We start from the raw sequence: 25,842 nt of genomic DNA, 5'->3' as shown, positions 1-25,842 counted from the left end.
GAGCCTCGTCCGGGGCCCTACCCAGGCCAGTCACCGCGTCCGCAGTCTCGAGGCGACGCGCCTATGACAAACCTGAGCCCCTCGGCGGGGCTCGCCCGCAGGCCGCGGGCTCTTCCTAGAGGCTCTGGAACACTCCGGGCTGCCCAGGGCTCAGCCTCTCCCAGCCCTGCCTCCCTCACCAGCCTGAGGCACCTCCGGGCGCTGTGACTGAGCGTCTCCTGGTCGGATGTAAACCTGGACGCGCTGCGGGGACTGTGCGGGGCAAAGAGGAGCCGGTGGTTGGCTCAGGGGGACCGCCCTCATCCTGGCGGCCCCGCGGCAGGGCTGGCTCGATGGACGCTGCCCCAGGCGGGCGTCTCTCCCCGAGGGGAGCGTCCCCAAAGGGCCTGGACAGGGGCTCCTCACCAGAGACAGAAGCCACTGACCCCTGCTCCCCGGGCGAGGCCGTCACCCGCACGGGCAGCAGGGCGTCCAGCCGGCCTCAGGCGCTTCACGTGCAAAGACACAGGGGCCGCCCTGCAGCCTGCAGTCCGTCCAGGTTCTAAATTAGAGGCATCTGGTTCCGTACAATTCTCTTCCCTTGACGGGTACAGACTACAACAAAATTAGTCACTTTTATTTAAAAGAAACATTACAAATAAGTGTGCAAAATTAAATTTCATGATTAAATACACATAAAAGTAACATGCATACTTTACACTGAAACCCACAGACAGGATTAGCTGATTACAGGACAATAAAAGAACTGACAAAACGGGGAACCTGTAGGTCCTGAATGTTTGCAGCCTGAAATCAAAACAAAATTAGGTGGAAAGGGAGTCTGAGAAAATGAAACGTATACTGTAGCAGGACTAACAGGACAGAGCCCACGACCCAGCTCAGCTCCCAGGTGCTAGCGCACAGCTCCCCGAAGGCCAGCGAGCGCCGAGGGGCGGCCAGTGGCCACCAAGGTCCCCGGACGAGGCCCTGCCTGGCTTCGCTGCGGCAGCGGTCACCCTTCGTAGCCTCCGCGTTAAGGGACGCGTTCTCCCATGACTCATTTCTAAAGTCCGCGTCGGAGGGAAACGCGTCACCAGGAGGCCACGGCGCTACGCAGAAGGCAGGGCCGCCCCAACAGCTGCCGCAGACGGCAGGGCCGCCTGGCGGGCTCGAGGTGAGACCGCGGGCTCCCGAGGGCTGCCGGCCTGTGCCGCCGCCTCCGCTCAGACGGGAGAGGGGCTTTTCCTCCTCCGCTAAGGCTGCCGGTGTGATCACCCACTTACGTCCAGTTCACACGAGTCCGGTTCACAGGCACGTTCCCCTCCCGTTACAGACTCGGGAAAAATGACGGACATTTCAAGGCGCCCCTAAGTTTGTCCGGAGCCCCAGGTGCAGGCAGAGGACGCGGTGGAGCCACTGAGGTGAGCGTCGCGGTGGCCGCCTGAACGGTAGAGCCAGCGGCGGGCGCCCACGTGCCCGGGGAGTCTCCCCTTCACGCCTGGCGTCGGAGGCCGCGGTGCTGCCGGTGCGCCTGGGGCGGGTCACAGCCGGTCGTCGGTCATCTCCAGGAACTGTGCGTACACGTCGCGGACGCACTCGCCCTTGGGGTTGAACAGGAACTTGTAGTAGCTGCCGTCTGCGCAGATGGCTGGGGAGGAGACCGTCTCACTCGGGCTGGACAGCAAGCCCGCCCGCTCCAAGGGGCCGTGGGTGGTGGGTGCACGTGGCCCAGGACCCACCGCTCAGGGCCGGGTCTGCTCAGCCACCCTCTTTGGTCAAGAGTCCGGAGAGCCGAGGACCCGCCCCCACGACCGCGCGGAGGGACAGGCAGGGCCACTCACCAATGACAGCGTTGGGCTCTGTCCCAAAGGCACAGATGCACGGGGAGCCCGAGGGCACCTGAAACTTGGAGAAGCTCCACTTGGAACTGAAGTACTTTGGAAGGAAACTGGCCGATGCCAAACTGTGAGGAAAGGAAGCGAAGAGAGAAGTTAGGTCCACGCAGCAGAGACACAGTTCTGCCTCGTGTGGCCAAGCCCTCGGGACTGAAATTCTTTTTTTTCTTGTTGGTTTTTTTTTTTTTTTGTCTTTTTGCCTTTTCTAGGGCCACACCCACGGCACATGGAGGCTCCCAGGCCAGGAGTCTACTCGGAGCTGTAGCCACCATCCTAAGCCAGAGCCACAGCAACACGGGACCTGAGCCGCGTCTGCGACCTACACCACAGCTCATGGCAACGCCGGATCCTTAACCCACTGAGCAAGGCCAGGGATCAAACCCCCAACCTCATGGTTCCTAGTTGGATTCATTAACCACTGCGCCACGCAGGGAACTGCTGAAATTCTATTTTGCCTTTAAGTTTCATTTTTCGCATGAGCAAACCAGGTCTTTACTAACAGCTTTGTTATGTACTTTTTTTATTTTTATTTTTGGCCTCCCCATGGCACATGGAGCTCCCAGGCTAGGCATCAGATTCGAGCCGCAGTCCACCCTAAGCCATGGCTGCAGTAATGCCGGATCCTTAATACCCCCGTGCCGGGCCGGGGACCGAACCTGCGAGCCAGCATTCCCAAGACGCTGCCGATCCTGTTGTGCCACAGCGGGAACTCCGCTAACGGCTCTATTATAAACCCAGAAACTACCAGCATCAGCAGGGCACCAACCACAAGGTGGCAGTCGGACTCCGGGGCCAGGTTCTGGGTGGCGGAAGGCGCCCGGAAGGTCACCCGACGACGTCTAAGCAGCTAAGGGCGGGCTGACGCCCCCACTGCCTTCGCCCCAAGCCGCCCGCTCCGGTCTTCAGAGAACCAGACCCGCGACCAGGAAAGCGCCCCTGGCTGACACAGACCCACCTGGACTGCTTATTCCTTTTCGGGTCCTCAGCGGCAAAGACGTGCACGGTGCCGTGGTCACTGGAGACGCAGATGAGGGAGGCGTCCTGATTGAAGTTAATGCTGCGAGAAGACAGACGAGGCTCGGGTCTCGTGGGGTCGAGGGCGCCCTGCCCCACCTGGCCTCCTGCGCTCAGGACGCCGCTCCAGGCACCCCCCGCCAAGGGCTCCTTGGAGGGCACCCCGCCCCCAGGGGAGAACAGCTCCCCTCCGAGGACCCGGGCCCATGGGGGCGGGCACCTGCCAGGCTGGCCGGAGGGCCGCGCGCCCACTGCACCGCAGCCCCAGGACGGGCCTCCGTCAGGGCACCCGCTACATGCTTATCGCTGGGGCCCGACTGCAGCCCCACACCTGCAAAGGCCGCAGACTCGAGGAGCAAGGTCCTGGCCACGCGGGGGCGCGGCCCCTGCAGCACCGGACCCCGCGGGCCACGGTTACGACCCTGCAAAAGCAGGTCAGCCCCGGGGCGAAGGGACAACAGACAGTGCCGCCTCAGACGCGCCCAGAAGGAAGCGCAGGTGCGGCGGGGCGGGAGAGCAAATGGGCCAGGGTGGACGGGCGGGGGCCAGGGCCCGGGGGCCAGGCTCTGTGCCCACATCTGCGTCTCCGCCCCAGGGCGGTCACACCGTCACAACACGAGCTCGAACCCACCCTTGCTCGTGCGGGTGGTCGGGACGGGCCCTCCAGACCAGGCGGCCCGGGTCAGGCCGTGACCACAGCCTTTGCCAGGGCCGCGCGGCGGGCGGCTTACCAGTAAATGTTGGCTGCTTGAGACCCTCTCCGCAGCTCCTGGATTAAATGCCCTGATGAAGTATCAAATATTCGTATAAGGGTCCCCTTGGAAAAACAGTGAAGTGTTTCGTTTCATTATCAAAGAGTCACAACTTTTCAGTTTTTTTGAAATGACTTCTACTCACAAAGGCACGAGCCCATCGGACCCCCTTCCCAAACCCACCCGCACCACCTGACTCCACCTGTCCCCCTGCTGCCACCGAGAGCTCACTGGGGTCTTCGGTCATCGAGCCCCGGGCACCTCCCCAGGCAGAGCCAGGCCCCAGGGCCATCAGCTCGCTCCCTCCAAGACCCGAGCCAGGCAGAAAGGTACCCACGTCACTCTGCCACTAAATGGAGGAGGCAGAACCAAGCACCACCCTTGACCCTCTCAGTCAACGACCACTCGCTTCGCGACACGCGGGGACGGGGACGCGGGGCGAGGACACCCACGTACTTTCTCAGACGCGGTCGCAATTCTTGTTCCCTGCAGGTTGAGGGCGATGCAGCTGAGGACACCCTCGTGGGCGGGAATGTCCACGGGGGGCTTCTCGGTGCTGGCCAGGTCCACGAGCTGCACGTGGCCCGTGTGTGTGCCCGGGAAGGCCAGGAGGGAGTTGTTACTGTTGGGGCACAGGACACAGAGGCCTAGACAGAGATGAGCGACCATTAGGACTAGAGAGCCTCTGGGAGCCTCTGTGTTTCCACAGCCACACCTGCCCGCTGCCCTCCAGCCCCGGAAAAGAAGAGCATTAGCCACTGTGAAGGGCAGCAGAGGGCCGAGCAAAGCCACCTCCCCGAGGCGGCTTCTTGATTGGAATGTTTGCTGAATTCATTACGGAATAAACTGAATGAAACATCTGCCTTCCGGGGTCCCAACCCCCGAGAGTGCAAAAGTGTAAAATCTTAAGAACGAATCCATCAGCAATAGCATAAAAAACCCAAAACCTGGGAATAAGCTGAACGGTGGCTGAAAAGGACACTAAGCCACACGGCAGATGGAGGTGTCCCGGGACCAGGGGCTGAAACGCACACCTACTGTCCAGAGATGGGGCCGTCCTGCTTTTTGAAGAAAGAGACAAGCCATCCCCAAGTTAGAAGGAAAAGGCCTAGGGCAGCCCACCAAAATTTTTTTTTTTTTCCTTCTTCAGGCCATTTCTGTGGCCTATGGAGGTTCCCAGGCTAGGGGACGAATCGGAGCTACAGCTGCCAGCCTCCACCACAGCCACAGCCACTCAGAGTCTGAGCCACGTCTGCGACCTACACTACACCACAGCTCGGGGCAATGCTAGATCCTTAACCCACGGAGAGAGGCCAGGGATCAAACCTGCGTCCTCACGGATCCGAGTCAGATTTGTTTCCTCTGCACCACAAAAGTAACTCCCAAGCCCCCAATTCTTAAAAAAAAAAAAAAAAAAAGGAACAAGATGGGAGAACTCGGACGACCCAATTCCAAGAATCATCCTAAAGTTCCAGAAATCAGGATGGCCTGACACTGGCCTGTGGACAGAAACGCAGACACAGGAACAGAAACGGGAGTCGGGAAAACCTTACACAGACTTGACTTAAAAAGGTAGAAAGTAACTCAGTGCAGAAGAAAGCCTTTTAAACGCATGGTAAATAGAGGCAGACTTTCAAGCAAAAACGAAAGACCCCGACTGGAGACGCGGAAACCGTGAAGGCCCGCGTGGAGCAGGGACTGAAGGCAGCCACTGCGGCCGGTGGGTGGTTAGGAGGCAGAAGTCAGGTCCCACACATGCGCCCTAAGCAAAGGGGACACAGAACACGCTGCACAACCTGACGTCAAAACCAGCACACGAGGAGGGCAGCGAAACGCATCTGAGCTGAAGACCCCGGCTGTTTCGAGTCCACACACGCACACACACGGCTCACACAGACCCACACCCACACAGACACTGGAGACAGTCGTGCACTCACAAGGGAGAGAAGAAAAAAACCAAAAAAGACCTACAAACCCCCCACCGATGAGTGGCAACAAGCACACACCCAGCAGGAATCACTCGAGGGGTCATGGACGGAAGGTGCCAGTGGGAGGACACCCACCCACCACACAGACGCCGCTGCCCCTGCAGCAGCAGGGACCTGAGGGCGACTCGCGAGCGCGAGTCGTCAGACGTGGGAAGGACCGCAGTCGCCGCCTGCGCCGCAGTCCAGGAATGATCACGACCAGGCCCCGCAAACAGAGCCGTCCACGCAGACGCGAGCGTGACCCGCGGGGTCGGTCCACGGCGGCCAGAGCCCGGGCTGCGCCCCCGCAGACGGCATCGCGCGCAGCAGCAAGCGCCCAGCGAGCCCGCGGACGGGGCGCGGGGGTGTCGGTGAGCCGGGGGAAGGCACGCTCGCCTGCGACGGCAGCACCCACGGCCGGCGGGGCCGGGTCCTCCGGGGACGGACCGTGCGTCCTGCCTGACCGGAGGAGCAGCGACACGACCCCCGAGGTGACTCACTCAGGATGAGCTTTCGAGGTGAGAGGACACCCCCAAGCATGCTGGAAGGAGCCGAAGATGACGCGGCGCCCACCCAGCCGGCCGCCTGCAGCCTCCCTCCAGCAGAAAAGAGAAGCAGGGCCTCCTCAGGCCCCAGAGGCAGACAGGGCTGCGCGGTGGCGGGGCGGAGACGCCCCGGGGGACTCTGCTGGGCGGGGGCGGGGGGGGGGGGCTGAGAACCACAGTGAGGGCCCCGCCCCCGCCCCTCGCCCGGCTGCCTCTCACCTTCGAGGCCCCGCCCCCCGCGGCCGGCCGGGCCGCCTCTCACCTTTGGGGGCCCCGTCCCCCGTCCCCCGCGGCCGGCCTGGCCGCCTCTCACCTTTGGGGGCCCCGTCCCCCGTCCCCCGCGGCCGGCTGCCTCTCACCTTTGGGGGCCCCGTCCCCCGCCCCCCGCCCGGCTGCCTCTCACCTTCGAGGCCCCGTCCCCCGCCCCCCGCGGCCGGCCAGGCCGCCTCTCACCTTTTGGGGGCCCCGTCCCCCGCCCCCCGCGGCCGGCTGCCTCTCACCTTCGAGGCCCCGCCCCCCGCCCCCCCGCGGCCGGCCGGGCCGCCTCTCACCTTTGGGGTTGTAGCAGGTCTCGAAGACGTGCAGCTGGTGGGGGTTGTGCGTGAAGGTGAAGACCTTGATCATGGAGTCCAGCACGACCACGATCCTGCAAGGCAGAGGCCCGCACTGCTCCCGCCCGGAGCCGACGCACCCAGGCTGCAGGCTCCGCTCCTGTCCGCTGCCAACGGAGGCACGGCCACCAGCACCCACAAGAGGGCAGGCCTGGGCCCGGGCGCTGGCCGCCTGGCAGGTTGGCGGGGGGCGCTGGGTGCCAGGCTGGCACAGCGCACGGGGCGCCCTCAACAGACGTCCCGTCTACAATGACAGCCAGGTGGGACCCAAGGGCAGGGACTGTATCCCGACCCCGTTCAGACGCTGAACTTGCTAAGGCAGAGATGTGAGAGCCCAGCCTTGGCCCCAGGGCTGGCGTCCCCTGCGGCTCCTGGGGGCCGGCGCCGCCCGAAGGAACAGACACCCCGCTGGCCTGGTGCAGCACCCGCCCCTCCCCCACAGCCCAGCGTAAATGTCCATCGCAGCAGATTAAAAGCCCGGTGAGGGCCTTCTGGTGAGGGCCTTCTGCTCTTCGGGCACAGGTGCCCGGAGAGGCTCGGGGGCCCCCTCCCCCAGCCCGCCAACCACTCGCCTCCAAGCAGGTAAAAGTCACTGCCCCCCCCCCCCCCCCGTTTCTGGGTCACCAACTACACGGAGGCCCACGTTTAACACGCTTCCTCCAAAGTAAAGCCATTCCAGCCTCTTCGGAGAAAGGAACTACTCCACTTCCGGAAACCAGGCGCCAAACCTACCTGTCTCGCCGCAATTTGGCAGCCTTGACTTCCGTGGAAAATTCTATCTCGATCACCGTCTTCTTCTTCAGGTCGTCCCAGATCATCACTGAGACAGCAAAGGACCGGTGAGCGCGGCCGGCCGGCCTGCGCGGCCACCCCGCCGGGCTTCCGGCGGCTCGACCCCGACCGGGAGGGGGAGGGAGCCAGCCGATCCTCGTCCCGGGCAGCCAACCGGGCCTCGCCCACCTCCAGACCCACCTCCAGACGCGCGTTCACACGTGCGCGTGCCCTTCGCCCCCCCGCCCCCCCCCCGCCGAGTTTCCAGGCAAACTCTCTCCCCTCCCGTCCTTGCTCCCCCCAGACTGAGCCAAAAGCAAACCGGACCACAGGCACCAGGTGCTGGAGACACACCGGACCCGGGAGGGAGGCAGACGCGCGAGAAGCAGGGCCACCCGACTGCTCCCGCGCGGCTCCAGGCTCAGCACCGTCCTCCGCTCACACCGCGACCTCGACAGCCCGCGGGGGAGCAGGATCGGCGTATCTCTGCCTGTGAGGCCAGGGATGGGAGGGGAAGAAGGTTCCCCCAAAGGCCCAGAAACCATGGCCAACACAGTCCTGCCGGCGGAAATGATGAGTCAGCTTGGCCAGAGCAGGCTTCAAGCCACGCAGAGCTGAAGGGCAGCGGGCCGGAACCCCCAAAACGCGCACGGAACAGCCTAAGCCCGGCTTCCTGCTGGAGAGATTAATTATGACTCCTAACCACTCCAACGCGAAGCCGGAGTTTCGTTCTTGCCCCTCCAACACCCCTTTGGATGAACCTCCACCGCCAGCTCCTCCTGCAAGGGCACTGGGCACCGACCGGCCAGGCAGCGGGCAGCTTCCTGATCCACCAGAACGTCCTTCCAAACCCACATGTTCACGAGTCTCGCTCGGGGCAGAGCATTCGCTCCTCCGAGCTGGGACAGGGCGGGGTGCACCTCCGGCCCTGCCACCTAACACAGCCCCGCCAGACCCGAGGAGGCCAAGGGGGTCACAGACACGACCGGATTCCATTTTCCGAAATTTCTGGAAGCTCCGTGACGAAGCCCCAAGGACAGCAGTGGCCGAGGACTGTGGCACCTTCCTGCAGGGAACAGGGCTCTGGCCCGGCCCTGCAGTTCCTGAGAGCAGTAACTCTCTCGACAGCCCTGGACTCCTTCCTGGGCGCTGTCAGGACTCAGCTGGCCTCCACTCCCAGTCTCCTCCACTCCCCTTCACTCTGGCTTCACACACCGAAGAAGCCAGATTCTTTACGCTGCAACAATGGGTTTCTTAATGCGTAGTCATCAAAACATGAAGAAATAATAATGACATTATCGAAAAAAATTGTTTTAACCTTATAAAAGTTTAAACAGACCAAGTTCTTTTTAAAAAAATTGCCTTCAGGGAGTTCCCACTGTGGCTCAGCAGGTTATGAACCTGACTAGTATCCATGAGGATTTGGGTTTGATCCCTGGCCTCGCTCAGGGGGTTGAGAATCCAGCGCTGCCGTGAGCTGTGGCGTAGGTCACAGACACGGCTGGGCTCTGGCGTGGCTGTGGCTGTGGTGGAGGCCAGCAGCTGTAGCTCAGATTCAACCCCTAGCCTGGGAACTTCCATATGCCCTAAAAAAACAATAGATAAATAAACAAATGATTTGTTTAAATTGCCTTTAGCACTGTCTAGAAGCTTACATTCTACTCAAAGTGTTCTGTTAGAAAATTGCTTTCTGGAGTTCCCGTCGTGGCGCAGTTGGTTAACGAATCCGACTAGGAACCATGAGGTTGCGGGTTCGATCCCTGCCCTTGCTCAGTGGGTTAACGATCTGGCGTTTCCGTGAGCTGTGGTGTAGGTTGCAGACGCGGCTCAGATCCCATGTTGCTGTGGCTCTGGCGTAGGCTGGCAGCTACAGCTCCGATTTGACCCCTAGCCTGGGAACCTCCATATGCTGCGGGAGTGGCCCAAGAAATGGCAAAAAGATCAAAAAAAAAGAAAGAAAATTGCTGTCTTGTAAGTCTAACATAGTCTCAGATTTTTTCCTTTTACTGCGAATAAGGTGTCCCAGGTGAGAGAGACCCAGAGATGATCCAGGAACGGTGACCCCTCGGGAAACAGTGCCCCAGGTGGGGCCAGGCTCCTGCCTCCACTCCTCAGTGGTGCCGGTGGGCCCTCTGCCTGGCCCCCAGGAGCCCCGTCACCTCACTCCAGCGCCAAGGCCTGGCCCCCAGTACAGCTGCTGCCCAGTAACTGCCAGGCCACAGGCCCTACCATCCATGCCGGGCAGACCGACCGGGAGAGCAGCCTGGCGCTCTGCCCTCAGCCCTCTGCGGTCATCAGGTCAAACCCTCAGCTGAGGGCTCCCAGATCACGCACAGCCCACAGCGGGCTCCACTGGGAACTGCCGGCTGGGCCCCAGGCCTGTCCAGGGTCACGCAGAACGCTGCTTCCCCGCGGCTCCAGGGCAACCCGACTGCCACCCGACCCCCGACTCCCCACCGTCTCAGGCAGCCCGTCTGTCCCCGCTCTCCATCGGGGACCTCCCTCACGACAGCCCAAAGCTCCGAAAACGTGGCCCCACTGCCCCCCACCCCCGTCTCGGGGCTCCAGCTGGACAGCCCCGGCCTCTGACAACCACACTCACTTCTCCCCGCCCCCCCAGGACACGGCTCCCCTCCCTCTTAGCCTGACCACGCTCCCACCCCTCCCTGGTCCACCTGCCCTCCAGGTTCTACCCTCCTTCTATGGGTTTCTTCCTCGCCCCCAAAGACAGCTAGTTAGTGGCACGCAGGGTCCAGTGGTTGGGATGGCCTGACTCTCCCTTAGACTCCACGCCACCCGCTCTCTGAACACGCACACCGAGAACACGCCTCAGCCCAGAGCAAGCTGGTTCTCTGCTCCACGTGCTTCTGTGGACAGCCCCGTCCTCTAAAATTAGCTCAGGACACAGGACACCAACCGCAGCAGAGCGCCCAGGACGGGGCGGGCTGGTGTGGGCATGTCCCACCAGGCCACCTCCACTGGCAGCACATTCTCCATCCGAGAGGACAAGAGCATCTCCCAGGAGAAGCGGAGACCAGACACTCTCTCCGGAGGGTTCTTTCCCAAGCACGAGTCCTGCAAGTGTCACAGGGCCACCAGGGACGGGCTGGCGTGGCCAGAGACCCAAGGATACGCCAACAGGTCTGGATGGGACTGCATGTGAGACAAAGCTATGAAATGCACGATGACGTTACCTTTGTTTGGAGGGTATTTCGGCTTCTTCCCACCACCAACCAAAGCTAAATAGTTGCAGCGAAATAACATTTCAATATGGCCAACTCCTCCTTCTAGAAATTCTGAAATAATAAAAGTTAGTATGAACATTTCACTATTAAAAAAAAGAAAAGGTGAAAATGCAACAACAGCATGTGATTTTTTTTTCAGCATTTGATTTTTTTTTTTTTTTTTTTTGGTTTTTTTGCCATTTCTTGGGCCGCTCCCGTGGCATGTGGAAGTTCCCAGGCCAGGGGTCGAATCAGAGCTGTAGCCGCCGGCCTACGCCAGAGCTACAGCCACGCGGGATCTGAGCTGCGTCTGGGACCCACACCACAGCTCACGGCAACGCAAGATCCTTAACCCTCTGAGCAAGGCCAGGGACCGAACCCCAACCTCATGGTCCCCGGTTGGAGCCGTTCACCACCGTGCCCCGACGGGAACTCCTTTAGTGTTTGATTTTTACCCAGCGACGCGCATCTACCCTGAGTGCTGAGAACGGCGACTGGCGAGGAAAACGACTAGCTTCCGTCGTCCCTGCTCCGCTCACCAGCAACTCCCTTTCTCGTGTGAACACTTGGCTCCCAAGAGCCCATGCGGCCAAACATGCCCACAGCGATCAGAACTCGAGGAGACGGTGCAGCAAACTTCGCGCACTGAGAGAGCCCAACACCGAACTCCCTGCGGCTTCGAACACCTCTTCCTCCTGCCGGAGCCCATGTGCGCAGAAACGCGGGTGCCCTGTCCGGAGGGCAGGGTCAGCAGACGGCCGGCTGTGGGGGGTCGGGAGCAGGACACTCTGAGCCGGCAGCGGCTCGGCCCTGGAGCTGACTCCCGCCCGCAGAGTCAGGGCCGCACAGATGCCCCAAAGCCCCAGACAGGGCGGCGCCCACCCAGCAGGGGCACGGCTTGCTCCCCAACAGTCCAAGCTCCCCCGGCCGAGATGGGATGTGGCCTCCAGGTACGACACCAGGTCCCTGAGCCCAGCTGGGACTTGCTGGGCCACCTCGGCGGGTGGGGGGCCTTTCCCGCCTCAGCTGCTCGTGAACCTCAGCCTCAGCCTCTCACACCCAGAGAGCAATGGGCTCTAACAGAGCAAAGCTTAGCAAGACCTGCAACGACTGCTCCTGAGCTCCCATGGGGAGAAGCCCCCGCCACCCACATGCGGAAGAATGAAGGCAACCCATATCACACACCTCGGACAAAAACAAACTCAAAATGGGTTAAAGACCCACACGTAAGGGAGTTCCCATCGTGGAGCAGCGGAAATGAATCTGACTTGTATTCATGAGGATGCAGGTTCGATCCCTGGCCTCGCTCAGTGGATTAAGGATTTGGCGTTGCCACGAGTTGTGGTGTAGGTTGCAGACAAGGCTCAGATCCCATGCTGCTGCGGCTTTGGCATAGGCTGGTGGCTACAGCTCCAACTCGACCCCTCGCCTAGGAGCTTCCAATATGCCGAAGCCCAAAAAAGACAAAAAACAAAAACAAAAACGAAAACCAAACCAAACCAAAAAAACCCCCACATGTACGATCCAACACCACACAACTCTTGGAAGCACAAATCTTCATGCCACTGGACTTGGTAATGATTCCTCACACACGACATCGAAGGCACACAAAAGAATAAACAAAAGGGTCTGTGTGAGACCTGAAAGCTGCTGTGCATTAGAGGGACTTAGAGTGAAAAGGCGACTCACAAAACGGGAGAAAACACCTGTAAATCATTCACCTGAAAAGGGGTTGATGTCAAAAATATACAAAGAACAACAACCCAACAACAACAACAAACAACAACAAACCAAGTAACTGGATTATAAAACAGTGAGAGATGGGAGTTCCCGTCGTGGCACAGTGGTTAATGAATCCAACTGGGAACCATGAGGTTGCAGGTTCGATCCCTGGCCTTGCTCAGTGGGTTAAGGATCCGGCGTTGCTGTGGCTGTGGTGTAGGTCGCAGACGCGGCTCAGATCCCAAGTGGCTGTGGCTGGGGCTGTGGTGTAGGCCGGCAGCTACAGCTCCGACTTGACCCCTAGCCTGGGAACCTCCATATGCTGCGGGTGCGGCCCTAGAAAGACCAAAAAAAAAAAAAAAAAAAAGAGAAGATAAAACAGAGGGTGATGGACGCAGAGACCTTTCTTCAAAGATGACATCAAGTGCCCGACACCCGGAAAATGGGCATGTCACCAACATCGCAGAGATGCACGTTAAAACCTCTGATGGCCTAGAGGGTTAAGGCTCCTGAGTTCTCATCACTGTCGCTCTGGCTGCTGCTGTGTGGCACAGGTTCGATCCCTGGCCCAGGAACCTCCACACACTGCCTGTGTGGCAAAAAAGAAAAAAGAAAAAACAAGAGAACCTGAAAAAAACACTACAACTCCCATTTAAAAAACAAACCAGGAGTTCCAGTCATGGCACAGTGGTTAATGAATCCGACTAGGAACCATGGGGTTGCGGGTTCGATCCCTGGCCTTGCTCAGGGGGTTAACGATCCGGCGTTGCCGTGAGCTGTGGTGTAGGTCGCAGACACGGCTCGGATCCTGCGCTGCTGTGGCTCTGGCGTAGGCTGGGGGCTACAGCTCCGATTCGACCCCTGGCCTGGGAACCTCCACATGCCGCAGGAGCGGCCCAAGAAATGGCAAAAAGACAAAAATAAATAAATAAATAAAATAAAAAACAAACCAAAAACCCACAGTGAGCTATCCTGCCACACGCCCCAGGACGCTACTACCAAAAAAGAAAACAAGTCACAAGTGGCAAAGCAGGAACCCTCACCTTGGCACTGTCTGCAGCTGCTGCTGGAATTGAGTGGTGCTCCTCAAACACTTAAATAGAACCAACCCACGACCAGCAACGCCACCAGCTGGTCTACACCCCAAAGAACGGAAAGCGAGGTTTCGACGAAAGACTTCCACGCCCGTGTTACAGCAGCATTAGTCCCAAGAGCCGAGAGGTGGAAGCCACACACACGTTCATCCGGGGGACCGAACCCCGTCCACCCCCAGAGTGGGGCGCCACTCGGCCTTAAAGAGGAAGGAAACGGCGGGCCCTGAGAATCCTGTTGCGAGAAATACCTCGTCACGAAAGGATAAATGCCGAGTGAGAGAAATTCAGAGGCAGGAAGCAGGACGGGGGGGGGGGGGGGGGGGGCAGGGGGCAGTGTTTCATGGGCCCAGAGGCTCCGCCTTGCAAGACCAAGAGTTCTGGGGTCTGCGAGGAGCACCGGTTTCCTCAGTGCAGCCCCGGGAAATTCTAGGATCCAATCAACTAAGAGCAACCTGTGAACTGCACCAAGAAGGAACCAACATACTCTGTTTTATTTTGATTTTTCATTTGTTTTGGCCGCATGCGGAAGTTCCTACAGAACGTGGCAGTGCCCCAGCCAGGGACTGAAATGGAGCCACGGCAGTGACAAGGCCAGGTCACTGGCCCAGGTCGCTGACCCACCAGGGAACGCCCACCCAGCACTCTAAATACCACTCAACCAGCCCAGAGGGCTGCCTTTGTCAGAGTCCTAGGTCCTGGAAAGTCCTAAAGCGACACGCAGGTCCCTTAGGCAGGATGTGACCAAGCAAACGGAGAAGGAGGGGCACCAGGAGACACAGCAGCGCCTGCAATTCAACCTGACACAGGGAGCCAATTCCGTGGAGGGGGGAGGCTGCAGGACTTCACAGAGGAAATCACCAAAAATCTGCTACATTCTGTTTCAAAGTTTTCATTTAAATGACCCAGGCTGTTGTAGTTCCCCTTGTGGCTCAGCAGTAAGGAGCTGGACTAGCACCTAAGAGGAGGCTGGCCCCATCCCTGGCCCTGCTCAGTGGGTGAAGGATCTGGTGCCGATGTGAGCCGTGGTGGAGGTCGAAGACGTGGCTCGGATTCCACGTTACTGTGGCTGTGGTGTAAGCTGGCAGCTGCAGCTCAGATTCAACCCCTATCCTCAGAACTTCATATGCCACACGTGCGGCCCTAAAAAGAAAATGAAATAGTGTTCTAAATGATAGAGGCTGAGGTTTTGCTCTAAGCCGCCTTCTAATAATAACAAAACAAACCCAGGAGTTTCCTGGTGGCTCAGCGGGTTAAGGATCTGGTGCTGTCACTGCTGCGGAACAGGTTCAATCCCTGGCCTGGGAACTCTTGCATGCCATGGCCGTGGCCACAAAGGAAAAAAAAGGAGGTCCTATCATGGGCTAGCAGAAACGAATCTGACTAGGAACCATGAGGTTGCAGATGCCATCCCTGGCCTTGCTCAGTGGGTTAAGGATCCCGTGTTGCTGCAGCTGTGGCTCAGGTCCCAACTGTGGCTCAGATCTGATCCCTGGCCCAGGAGCTCCATACGCTGCAGGGCGGCTGAAAAAGAAAACAACAACAAAAAGATTACAAAAAAGTTAAGAATTAAGACAAAGGAACAATTAAAAAAAAAATTTTTTTTTTTTTTTTGGCTTTTTAGGGCCACACCCGTGGTATATGGAAGTTACAGGCTAGGGGTCGAATCAGAGCTAAGGCTGCTGGCCTACACCACAGCCACAGCAACCCAGGATCCGAGCCGAGCCTGTGACCTACACCACAGCTCCTGGCAACACTGGATCCCCGAACTACTGAGTGAGGCCAGGGATTGAACCCATATCTCTGTGGATCCTAGGCGGGTTCATTACCGCTGAGCCATGATGGGAACTCCAAGCAGTTTTGACCACTATCAACAGCTGTGGCCTCTGGGATTTAACTTCGGAAAGAAAAAGAGAAACGCAGACGTTTCAGCCTCAACTAAAGGGGCTGCGAGGCTTCCATGGGAAGGGGCAGAAGCACAGAAATGCTGATCCCAGCAGAGTTAGGACTCTTCACCCCTGAAGGCCGCAGCCTCCACCCCGGAGGGCATCTGCCACAGCCCCGAAGGCTGTCTAACCCCCAAAGGAAGCCCAAGGTTGCCAGCAGAGCCCGCGCCCCAGACCCCAAGGGCTGGTCCTGAAAGATCCACAGGCACCTCTCGCTGACAGAAAAGCAGACCCGTGCCCAAGGCCGCACCCAACTGGACATCTCCGGAAGTGCCCAGGCCGGCTGGCTGTGCCGCAGACCAGCACTGCAGAGAGGGCGAGGAGACACAGAGCGGGTGTCCAGGAAAGGCCAACACCAATCAACACCTGACAGAACCTGCCTCCAAAACCCGAGCAACTGGAAGACAATGGGGGAGGGTGGTCTTGCAGGAAGGGCAGGATGAGCCCTCCCAGCAGGGCCCCAGCTCCTGCCTCTCCATCCCGGCCTCTGCCCTGCAGCCCCGGCCCGCTCTTTCCTATTTCCGAAGTTGATGGAAAGACCTAATTATCTCTCACTATGCAAATTATACGTATCATAAAATAAAACAGCACATTAAAGCATAAAGTAGAAACCGCTGTGAACGAGATCACGCATGCCCCCTGAACTCACACAGCAGCATCAGGGCCGACCCTGCAGGTCAGGACGCACAGGCTGCACGGCCGCAGGATGTCCCGCGTCCGAGAGAGGACGGTCCTGCCCCCCGCTAACTGGTCGCTCTCAGAAACTGCGCTGCAGGCGGTATTTATAACAAGCATCTGGCTCTCTCCTCAGTGTTCTCCTTCAGATAAAACCCTTTAGGGAGGGATCACTCAGGAGGTCGGGGTGACCAGTACACGCTGCCGTACACATAAAGGAGCCGAAAAGGACCTCCCGTATCGCACCGGGAGCCCTGCGCGGTGTTTGGTAAGAACCTGTAACGGAAAAGCATCTGAAAGAGAATTTATACACGCTGCAAATCAAGTATACTTCAATTGAGAAAGAAAAGGTGAAAAATGAAAGAAAAAATCCTTTAAGTATAATCGTTGGAGCAATTATACCTGAAGGGAGTATGTTTAAACACAGAAAACAGCTTGCCAAATTAGTCTACAAAGAAGGTTCTGGAGGTCCCGTCGCGGCGCAGCAGAAACGCATCCAACTAGGAACCATGAAGCTTCAGGTTTGCTCCCCGGCCTCGCTCAGTGGGTTAAGGATCCGGCGTGGCTGTGGCTGTGGTGGAGGCCGGCAGCTGTAGCTCTGATTGGACCCCAGCCTGGGAACCTCCATATGTTGCAGGTGCGGCCCTAAAAAGACAAAAAAAAAAAGTTCTACCAACCTGAACTTGTCACAACAGGCCGTGGGACGCTCTGCGTCCCCACACCCTCACCAGAGCCCCCGCCCCAATCGGCTCACCTCCCTCCATCTTTCATGCTCATTTCTCTCTAGGCCCCGAACCCCCAGCAGGCTGGGCTGACCACGGGGGCACGGAGCCCACGCACCTGCTCTGAACTGGAGGATGATGGGCTGAGACTGTCAGGTCACGTCTGACTTCCCGACACGGGTGGTGGCGTCCATCACTGCCCCCGTGCAGCCTCACCACCGCCCTGCCCGTCCGTCGCAGCTCCTCCGCCACCCCACATACGCTGCCCCGTCCCGCGTGTGAGCACTGCTGCGTGGAGGAGGCAGCTGGGGGACCCTTCCAGTCCACTGAGCGTGGACCACAGAAGCTCTAGGCACCTTTGGGACGTGGGAGGTTGTGTTTCCAAAGCTATAGTGGAGCTGACTCCTCACATATTCCCTTTATTTCCATAACCAGAGGATGTAGCATTTTATCCAAATCATCATTCCTGGCACATCTCTGCCTGAATGAGATTTGAACCTTCCCTCTAGCGCACACTCGGACATGTGTAATGAACCGGAAGGCACACTCGACGGCCCGGCTTCCCCGCGAGGCCCCTGCACGGCCACTCAGTGCAGAGACACGGGGCCAGCAGCGCCTCAGAGGAGAAGGCTGCCTTCCGGGGACCCAGGAGGCCCAAGACGGCTTCCCAGCGCACCAGCCTCCGTCCAGGGAGGCACTCTGTCCACGGCCAGGCGCGGTCTCCTTCCTGAAGCCACCGTCACGGCTGGAAGAGGCTAAGCGCCCAGACCCGGGAATGACCCTGCCAGGCTGGCCCCTTCCTTCCTCCCCTGGGAAAGCACATCTCGCAGACAAAGAAGGAACAAGGTCAAGTCTTCTGCCTCTTTCTACTGCTGAGCCAGCTGCCAGGGAGGTGGCAGCAGCAGGTCCCACACGAGCCACCAGTCAGCACTGCAGAGCCCTGCCGGCTCCCCTGCACACTCTCCACAAGCCAAGCCTGGGGACAGCTGGACCCGGGCACGGGCGGCTCGGAGCCGAGGGGCAGCAGGACAGCAGCAAAGCTTCCCGGCACTTAGCAGGCTGAGCTGCTTCCTGTCTAACTTCTGTTTATGAGCAACCTACTTTTATTGAAAACACTTCATTAATTGGGAAGCAGTGGTTAGCATGCCCCTGATGATTCAACTTTTAAAAAGTATCCTGAAATTTGCAAGTCAAGCTGTTTCAAAATATTTCATAACTTCTTTTCTGTAAAAAGCAGAGCTGTCCTAATTCACTAAAGCGACCAAAGCAAAAGAGACAGAAGACCAGACCGGCAGGAGAGGCCCACGGTGGCCTGGAACCCTCCCTGACCCCACAGGCCCTCTGCCACTGCCCACTGGGAGGACTCAAGCTTTCGAGGCACCCGCCGAGTGTCTCACGGGTTTGAACTCCCCCGTCTCTACAGCAGTCTTAGGAGGTAGGCCTCACAGTGACCATTCCCATTTCCACTCAGAGAGACACCAGGGCCGAGAGAAGTCACACAGCAACTAGACACGGGCCAGACCAGGAGGGGGCAGCACGCAACGGCCTGGAGTCTGAGGCCTCTGCTCCCAGGCCACCCTGTCTTTCTCTAATAGATGCAAGGGAGAGACTTCAGCTGATGCCTAAGCACTTTCCAGATGTAAAGCCACCTACTGTTCCACATACTGGGGTCCGACAGGGGAGCCCCAAATGCAGCGACTTCCTCCTACAGATGAGAAAAAATTCTAGCATCAGAAAATATAATTTGTGCACTGAATAAAAAACAAACCACAACCGCAGGAAGAAAAAGGTTTCTCACTGTCTGACTTATCTGAGATTTGTTCATCCGTTGGCAGGTAAGGACCAGGAGACACCAAAAGCATAAGAAAAACATGTAGGAGTTCCCGTCGTGGCACAGTGGTTAAGGAATCCGACTAGGAACCATGAGTTTGCGGGTTCGATCCCTGGCCTTGCTCAGTGGGTTAAGGATCCAGCGCTGCCATGAGCTGTGGTATGGGTTGCAGACATGGCTCGAATCCTGCGTTGCTGTGGCTCTGGTGTAGGCCGGTGGCTGTAGCTCTGATTCGACCCCTAGCCTGGGAACCTCCATATGCCGTGGGAGTGGCCCAAGAAAATGGCAAAAAGACAAAAAAAAAAAAGAAAAACACGTAGAAGTGGATGGAAAGATGCCACCCACAAATTACACATTTTTCCTGTCAAATGGGAAAAGGACCACCATTATTTTATTTTACCCACAGAAACCCTGACTCCAGCTTTTGAAAACCTGCACTCCATGGAAACCTAATCTAAGACAATGCATTATGTAAAGAGCAGCAATAATACTTTGCTATTACAAGCGGTATTTTCTAAGTGTGAGTCATTTGAAGAGTCCAAGTCCCAGAAGCTGTAACTAAATCCCTCATCTGAGCTCTCAACCGTTTCACATTCAACAGCAAGAGTGCGGTGGCTGGACCAACCACTCCTGGTTCTCCCAGTAGAGCCAGGACTCACTGGCGGAACCAGAGTCACCAACACCCCCTGAATCGAACCGCTGCTGTATCCCAGCCAGGGGAGCTGGGCCCGCAGAAGCACAGTGAAAGAAAGAAGGCAGAAGGAGAGATAAAAAGAAAAAGGGAGCTCCCATTGTGGCTCAGCAGGTTAAGAACCCAAGGCTGTCTCCAAAAGGATGCAGGTTCACTCCCTGGCCCAGCTCAGTGGGTTAAGGGTCCTGTGTGGCTGGCTGTGGTGCAGGCCTCAGCCACAGCTCCGATTCAACCCCTAGCCTGGGAACTTCCGTATGCCGCAGGTGCAGTCCTAAAAAGACAAAAAAGAAAAAAGGAAAGAAGAAAAGGACGGAAGGCAGCTCCATTCGAGAGGGCAAAGGGCCATGAACCCCATGCACGTCACGAAACCAGCAACCCCCACCCCCAAGGTACCTTCAGGCCCCGGGGGCTGGAAAGGGAGAGAAACGGGAACATATCTCACCTTGCTTCTCTTTTTCCTTCAGCGGGTCGGTGTTATAGACTCGGAATCCATTTTCCATCCCACACGCAAAGCATCCTGAAGTGTGAGAGACACAGCAGTCACCTCGTCGGGCTCCTGGCTAAGGACACAGCCTGGAGCGAGCAGCACAGGCCAGGGGCTGCCCTTGGCGGCTGTGGCACAGACAGGACTGTGGGCGGAGCTGTGGGCATCCCCTTGCCACAGGCCCTCCTGGTTCCTGTGGGGCAGGCTCCGCTCCAGTGTCGACGCCCCAGCGCCAGGGGCCCGGCCTGCCGCCCCACACTGCCCCCACCCTGCCTCTGTCGCCTCCTAGTTCCCTCTGGAGGGCTGTCAGGCGCCAGGCCCCAGGGGACAACTGCAGACAAGAAAGCCGCGTCCCCTGGAGGACAGCCGCAGAGTGGGCAGCCCAGCAGGTGGGGGCAGGCCCGGCAGGGGCGGGGTCCCCTAGAAGGCAGCTTGAGGTTCCCCTTGGCACTAATCCCAGCACGGCCACCACCCCGAGGCACACACCAGAGTGTCAGCGGCCAGCGAAAGGCGTCCTAGGAAGGGAACGGAGCTCTCGCATGTAGGTGACCTGTGACCCGGACTTCGAGGCCACAGTGTGACCAGGACCACGCCCGCCTCCTTCAGGTCCAGCTGCCGGTTCACACGGGGCTTGTGGCCAGAAAAGACACACCACCCAAGACAGGCTTCAGAGCCCAGGCCCGCACCGTGCCCGCAGGCGGGTCTGGATGCCAAGGCTGCCGTGAGTCGGCAGCCTCTCTGGGTCCACGTCCCAGTGTTGGGATGACATTGTTCTCGCCCGTCGGCCACCCCCCGGAGTGGAGAACAAGCTTCTGTTCCATCCAAGTCACGCATAAACCCTCTCACGGTGAGAGGGCCCTCAGGATCTGGAGATGCGCTGAAGCAGCCCCCGGGCTCCACGGGCACCAGACAAGACTTGTGTAAAAACACACAAACGATCCCTATAAATCCACAAGGGAAAAGCAGCCAACCCCGCAGAAAGACGAGCAAAAGGCCTGAACACCTCACAAAGGAGCACAACCAAACGGTCCTTACACGCGCAGAATCTGGGAAACGCAGCCACCACCTCACACCCGCCACAGTGACACCGACACCCACCCACCCAAGAGGCCAAGACGAAGGCCAACACGCCGAGTGTGAGGAGGGCCTGGGGGTGGAGGGCGAAGCAGGACCACCAGGGCAGCAAGCCGTCTGCCCGACTCCCACGGGCACGTCCACTCCCGACACGAGCCTCGTAGGAAGAGCGACACCCGGGAACCAAGAGGCAGGTGGGAGAGGGCTCCCGGCAGCACTGGTACCCTCCCAACAGCCCCGAGCTGGCGCTGGCCCAAACGCCCACCAAGAGCAGAGCAGGTAAGCCACAGAGACACCACACCAACGGGAACGATCGACTCAACAACGCGGGAGGAATCCCACAAACGTGACATGAATACAAAGCCAGGGACAGAAGCTCCCGTCGTGGTGCAGTGGAAGCGAATCTGACTACTACCTATGAGGTTGCGGATTCGATCCCTGGCCTTGCTCAGTGGCTAAGGATCCAGTGCTGCTGTGAGCTGTGGTGTAGGCCGAAGATGAGGCTTGGATCCTGCGTTGCTGTGGCTGTGGTGTAGGCCAGCAGCTGTAGCTCTGGTTAAACCCCTAGCCTGGGAACCTCCACATGCCATGGGTGCAGCCCTAAAAAGAGAAAATAAAATAAAATTATGAGGGAGTTCCCCGGTGTTCTAGTGGTTAAAATTTGGCACTTTCACCCCGTGGCTGGGTTCAATTTCAGGTCTGAAACTGAGATCCCACATCGAGCTGCTACATGCCTTAACCAAATAATAATAACAACAACAATTATAAAAGCAGTTACCATTGTGGCTCAGCGGGTTAAGAAACCAGCACAGTCTGCCAGAGGATATGGGTTTGTTCCCTGGCCTCACCAAGTGAGTAAGGATCCAGGGTTGCTGTGATTTGACCCCTAGCCAGGAAACTTCCAAATGCCACAGACACAGCCATAAAATAAAAATAATAATAATAAGCTATGAGCAGATGTTTCTAAACCCAAAGTTGCAACGTGCTAAAAATATTGAGTGAAGGAGTTCCCGTCGTGGCTCAGTGGTTAACGAATCCGACCAGGAACCATGAGGTTGCGGGTTCGATCCCTGGTCCTGCTCAGTGGGTTAAAGATCCGGCATTGCCGTGAGCTGTGGGGTAGGTCGCAGACATGGCTTGGAACCTGTGTGGCTGTGGCGTAGGCCGGCGGCTACATCTCCAATTAGACCCCTGGCCTGGGAACCTCCATATGCCGAGAGAGCGGCCCTAGAAAAGGCAAAAAAACAACACAAAAAACACTGAGTGAAAATTAAAAATCAGTATAAACATGGGCGTTCCCATCCTAGCTCAGCGGAAATGAATCTGACTAGTATCCATGAGGATGCGGGTTTGATCCCTGGCCTTGCTCAATGGGTCAAGGATCCGGCGTTGCCGTGAGCTGTGGTATAAGTTGCAGATGCAGCTCGGATCTGGCGTTCCTGTGGCTGCGGTGGAGGCCAGCAGCTGTAGCTCGGATTCAACCCCCTAGGCTGGGAACTTCCATATGCCACAGGTGTGGCCCTCAAAGAAAAAAAATCAGTATGAATAAAACCAGAATGTAATGAACTCAGCCCTCCGGCATAAATCTACATTACAGTGAGTTAGCCTAAGGATAACCAAAAGCTTAAGTACAAAAGCATATTTTTTCAGTAACACTGTAAACTTTCCTCATGATTTGTTAAAAGCGCATTTATTTTTCAGACATCTGAAACATAACCATGTAAAAGCCGAAGCTGTACTTTTTTTTTTTTTTTTTTTTGTCTTTTTGCCATTTCTTGAACCGCTCCAGCGGCATATGGAGGTTCCCAGGCTAGGGGTCGAATCGGAGCTGTAGCTGCCAGCCGACGCCAGAGCCACAGCAACGCAAGATCCGAGCCACGCCTGCAACCTATCCCACAGCTCACGGCAACGCCAGATCGTTAACCCACTGAGAAAGGGCAGGGATCGAACCCGCAACTTCATGGTTCCTAGTCGGATTCGTCAACCAATGCGCCACGACGGGAACTCCCGAAGCTCTACTTTTAAAACAACCTTTGATGGGCGTTCTTGTCGTGGCACAGCGGAAACTAATTCGACTAGGAACCATGAGGTTGTGGGTTGGGGGTTCCATTCCTGGCCTAGCTCAGTGGGTTAAGGATCTGCTGCTGCCGTGAGCTGTGGTGTAGGTTGCAGACGTGGCTCAGATCTGGCATTGATGTGGCTGTGGTGCAGGCCGGCAGCTGTAGCTCTGATTTGACCCCTAGTCTGGGAACCTCCATATGGCCCAGGTGCGGCCCTAAAAAGCTAAATAAATAATCTTTGATGGAACTTTTTTATTTTTGGTCTTTTTAGGGCTGCACCCCAGGCATATGGAAGTTCCCGGGCTAAGGGTCGAATTGGAGCTACAGCTGCCGGCCTCCACCACAGCCACATCAATGCCAGATCTGAGCCGTGTCTGTGAACCACACCACAGCTCACGGCAATACCACATCCTTAACCCACTAAGTGAGGCCAGGGATCGGATCTGCATTCTCCCGGATGCTAGTCAGATTCGTTTCCGCTGAGACGACAGGAACTCCTGATGAAACCTTTACAAAAGCAGTACCGGAGCTCCCACTGTTGCGCAACGGAACTGGCTGTTTCTTGGGAGCACTAGGACGCAGGTTCGATCCCCCACCCAGCACAGTGGATCAAGGATCCGGTGTTGCCACACTTGTGGCTTAGGTCGTGACTGCTCCTCGGATTTGATCCCTGGCCCAGGAGCTCCATATGCCACTGGGTGGCCACAAATGAAAAAAACACACAAACAAAACACAAAACAGTGTAAATGATCTAAAATGTGGCACAGCTGAAGCTACCTTCAGAACAGAGGCAGACTCAGCCAAAGTGTGGTTTCGGAGGCGAGGGAGTGGGAGTTTGGGTTAACAGACACAGACTGTTACATTTAGGACCGGGTAGACAGAGACCTCTGCACAGCACTGGGAACTATGTCCAATCACTTGTGATGGAGCATGGCTCAAGATAATACGAGAAAGAGGGTCACTGGTTCACCGAGCTGTACAGTAGAAACTGACCGAACTATGTAAATCAACAACAATAAAAAATTTAATAAAAAAGGATAAATGTCACTGTAAAGTAATTAACACCATTTACAAGCCTCTATCCTTATGCTGAAACTTAGTACAAGGATTCGTCTGCCACTAAGGAGACAGAGGAGACCTTGCATTTAAGGGCCTCAGAGGCAGCAAGCTTTTCGATTTTGCCTTTTTTTCTTTTTTTTTTTTGAAGCTGCCTCTCCCCTCCCTTACCCACCTGTTTTCACTGAAAGCACATTTCTCAAAGAGTTTTCAAAACCACGTTAACTCCTTAAAGAGTTCTCAATTACTATCAAAACCTATTAAAAACCTGCTGGTCCTCCTTCTGGAATTCAAAACTCATAGTGTTCAACCCCTTGCTTACTCCCCAGCGTCTAACAAGTGGCCCCCCAAGCGCACCCCGAAACCCCCGCGGTGGGGCCACACCGCCTGCGGTCCCCAGCCCCACCCCTCCAAGACCCTGCCCCGCCCCGGTCCCCGGACACACGTCAGTCTCCTTGGGCCCCAGGCCAGAACCTCGGAGCCAGCACCCCACAAGCCACTGACCCCGCGCCGACAGAGCCGGCCGACCCCGGCCCGGTCTGTTTGAATCTATCTGCTCAGAACTTTCTCCACAAATACCGGCACCGCAGCTCCTGCTTCTGGATCCTCTACAGTCCGGTTCCAAAGCCGGCGAACAAGGGGCCCCGCACCCCGCCGGCCTCGAAACGCGAAACAAGCCATTTCCCCAAAGGCGTGCTGCACCCAACAAAAGAAGAAAATGTGCATCCGGCGGCATTTTCTTCTGAAACCAGCAGAAAAGGCGAAGACCTTCGCGGGCGAGGGCGAGGGCCTGCGCGGGTGGGGGAGGGCGGCGAAGGGCCGGGCGTCCGCACCTCGCTCGACCCGGGCCCGTCCGCTGGTGACCCTGAAGCCGCAGGGAAAGCCCGTCAGGTCCGAGGGCGGGCCGGGGCGGTGGGCCGGCGGCCGAGGGGCGTAGCGGAGGGGTGCCCGGGGGGCAGGAGGGGGCGCCGGGGGCGGGGGGCGGGGCGTGCAGGGCCGCGGACGAGCCGCCTGGGCTCGGCGCCGACGCCGCCCGGGGGAGCGGGAGGCCCAGGCGGGACGCCGCCCGGGAGGAGCAGCGGCGGCGGGAGGGCCGGGGCCGGGGCCGGGGCCTCCGCGGGACTCCCCTCACCGTGGTCCTGGTTGAAGCCGGCATACAGCAGCCCGTTGCCGTGCGGGTTGCAGGGTAGGAGGTTCATGGCGCCGCCCGGGGTCCGCCGCGCCTCAGCGCCGCATGCCGCTCAGGGAGGCCGGGGCCGTCGGGGTCTGTCTGGCCAGCGCGGAGGCCGCCGCGGCCGGAAGTGAGAGGCCACCACCTGCGCGCGCAGCCAGGGAGCGCGGAGCTCCGAGCGCATCCACCCGGGGCCTGCAGGCCGGTTAGGAGCGTCGAGAGCGTCACGTCCACGGGGGGCGGGGCCGCGCCAGAAGGGGCGGGGCATCTTGGGGGCGGAGCCGGCGGGCCGCTTCTGGGGCGGGGCCTGGCCCGAGGGGCGGGGCCTCATCTGGAGAGGGCGGGGAGGGCTGGGGGCCCGGAACCGCCTGCCTGGGTGGGAGGACACCCCCGCTAGGGCCACCCACCCACCCGTGAACTTCGATTCAAAGTAACAGCTGTGCCCCTCGACCCTCAGGAGCAGGCGGGGCCCAGACCCCCACAGTAACTCGAGTTCCCCCGGAAATCGTGTAAATTAAGGCAAACGTAAGAGACCTTTTCTTATTTTTAATTGATAAAAAG

General features: G+C 58.2%; 1 protein-coding gene across 13 annotated transcripts; it reads right to left on the bottom strand.

Annotated features, from left to right (window-relative positions):
- Positions 1–595: 595 nt before the first annotated feature.
- Positions 596–25,413, bottom strand: WDR45B (WD repeat domain 45B). Of its 13 annotated transcripts, none has more exons than XR_014820199.1 (10): positions 25,243–25,413; positions 19,879–19,953; positions 10,729–10,830; positions 7,496–7,583; positions 6,704–6,798; positions 4,097–4,287; positions 3,620–3,671; positions 2,830–2,931; positions 1,821–1,942; positions 596–1,627 (listed from the first exon to the last, which is right to left on the bottom strand). XR_014820199.1 is itself a non-coding variant. In XM_084982625.1 (10 exons), the coding sequence occupies exons 5-10, from the start codon at positions 6,774–6,776 to the stop codon at positions 1,521–1,523; spliced, it is 681 nt and encodes a 226-aa protein (XP_084838751.1). In that variant the 5' UTR covers positions 6,777–6,870; positions 7,492–7,583; positions 10,729–10,830; positions 19,879–19,953; positions 25,243–25,413; the 3' UTR covers positions 596–1,520.
- Between the last annotated feature and the right edge of the window lie 429 nt (positions 25,414–25,842).

This window comes from Sus scrofa, chromosome 12 (assembly GCF_054392235.1).
Source record: "Sus scrofa isolate SSC_HxYL_T2T_F1_AM1 chromosome 12, Sscrofa_HxYL_maternal_Yorkshire_Landrace_v2.0, whole genome shotgun sequence".
NCBI classification, from domain to species: Eukaryota; Metazoa; Chordata; class Mammalia; order Artiodactyla; family Suidae; genus Sus; species Sus scrofa.
This window is presented reverse-complemented; position numbering and strand designations above follow the sequence as displayed.

Coding starts and splice junctions, on each gene's coding strand:
- WDR45B (XM_005656860.4), bottom strand. CDS start 25,309: ATGAACCTCCTACCCTGCAACCCGCACGGCAACGGGCTGCTGTATGCC. Junction 7,584..10,728: donor GAAATACCCTCCAAACAAAG/GTAACGTCATCG, acceptor TTGCTGTCTCAG/TGATGATCTGGGACGACCTG. Junction 4,288..6,703: donor GACCTGCTACAACCCCAAAG/GTGAGAGGCGGC, acceptor ATCTCTGTCTAG/GCCTCTGTGTCCTGTGCCCC.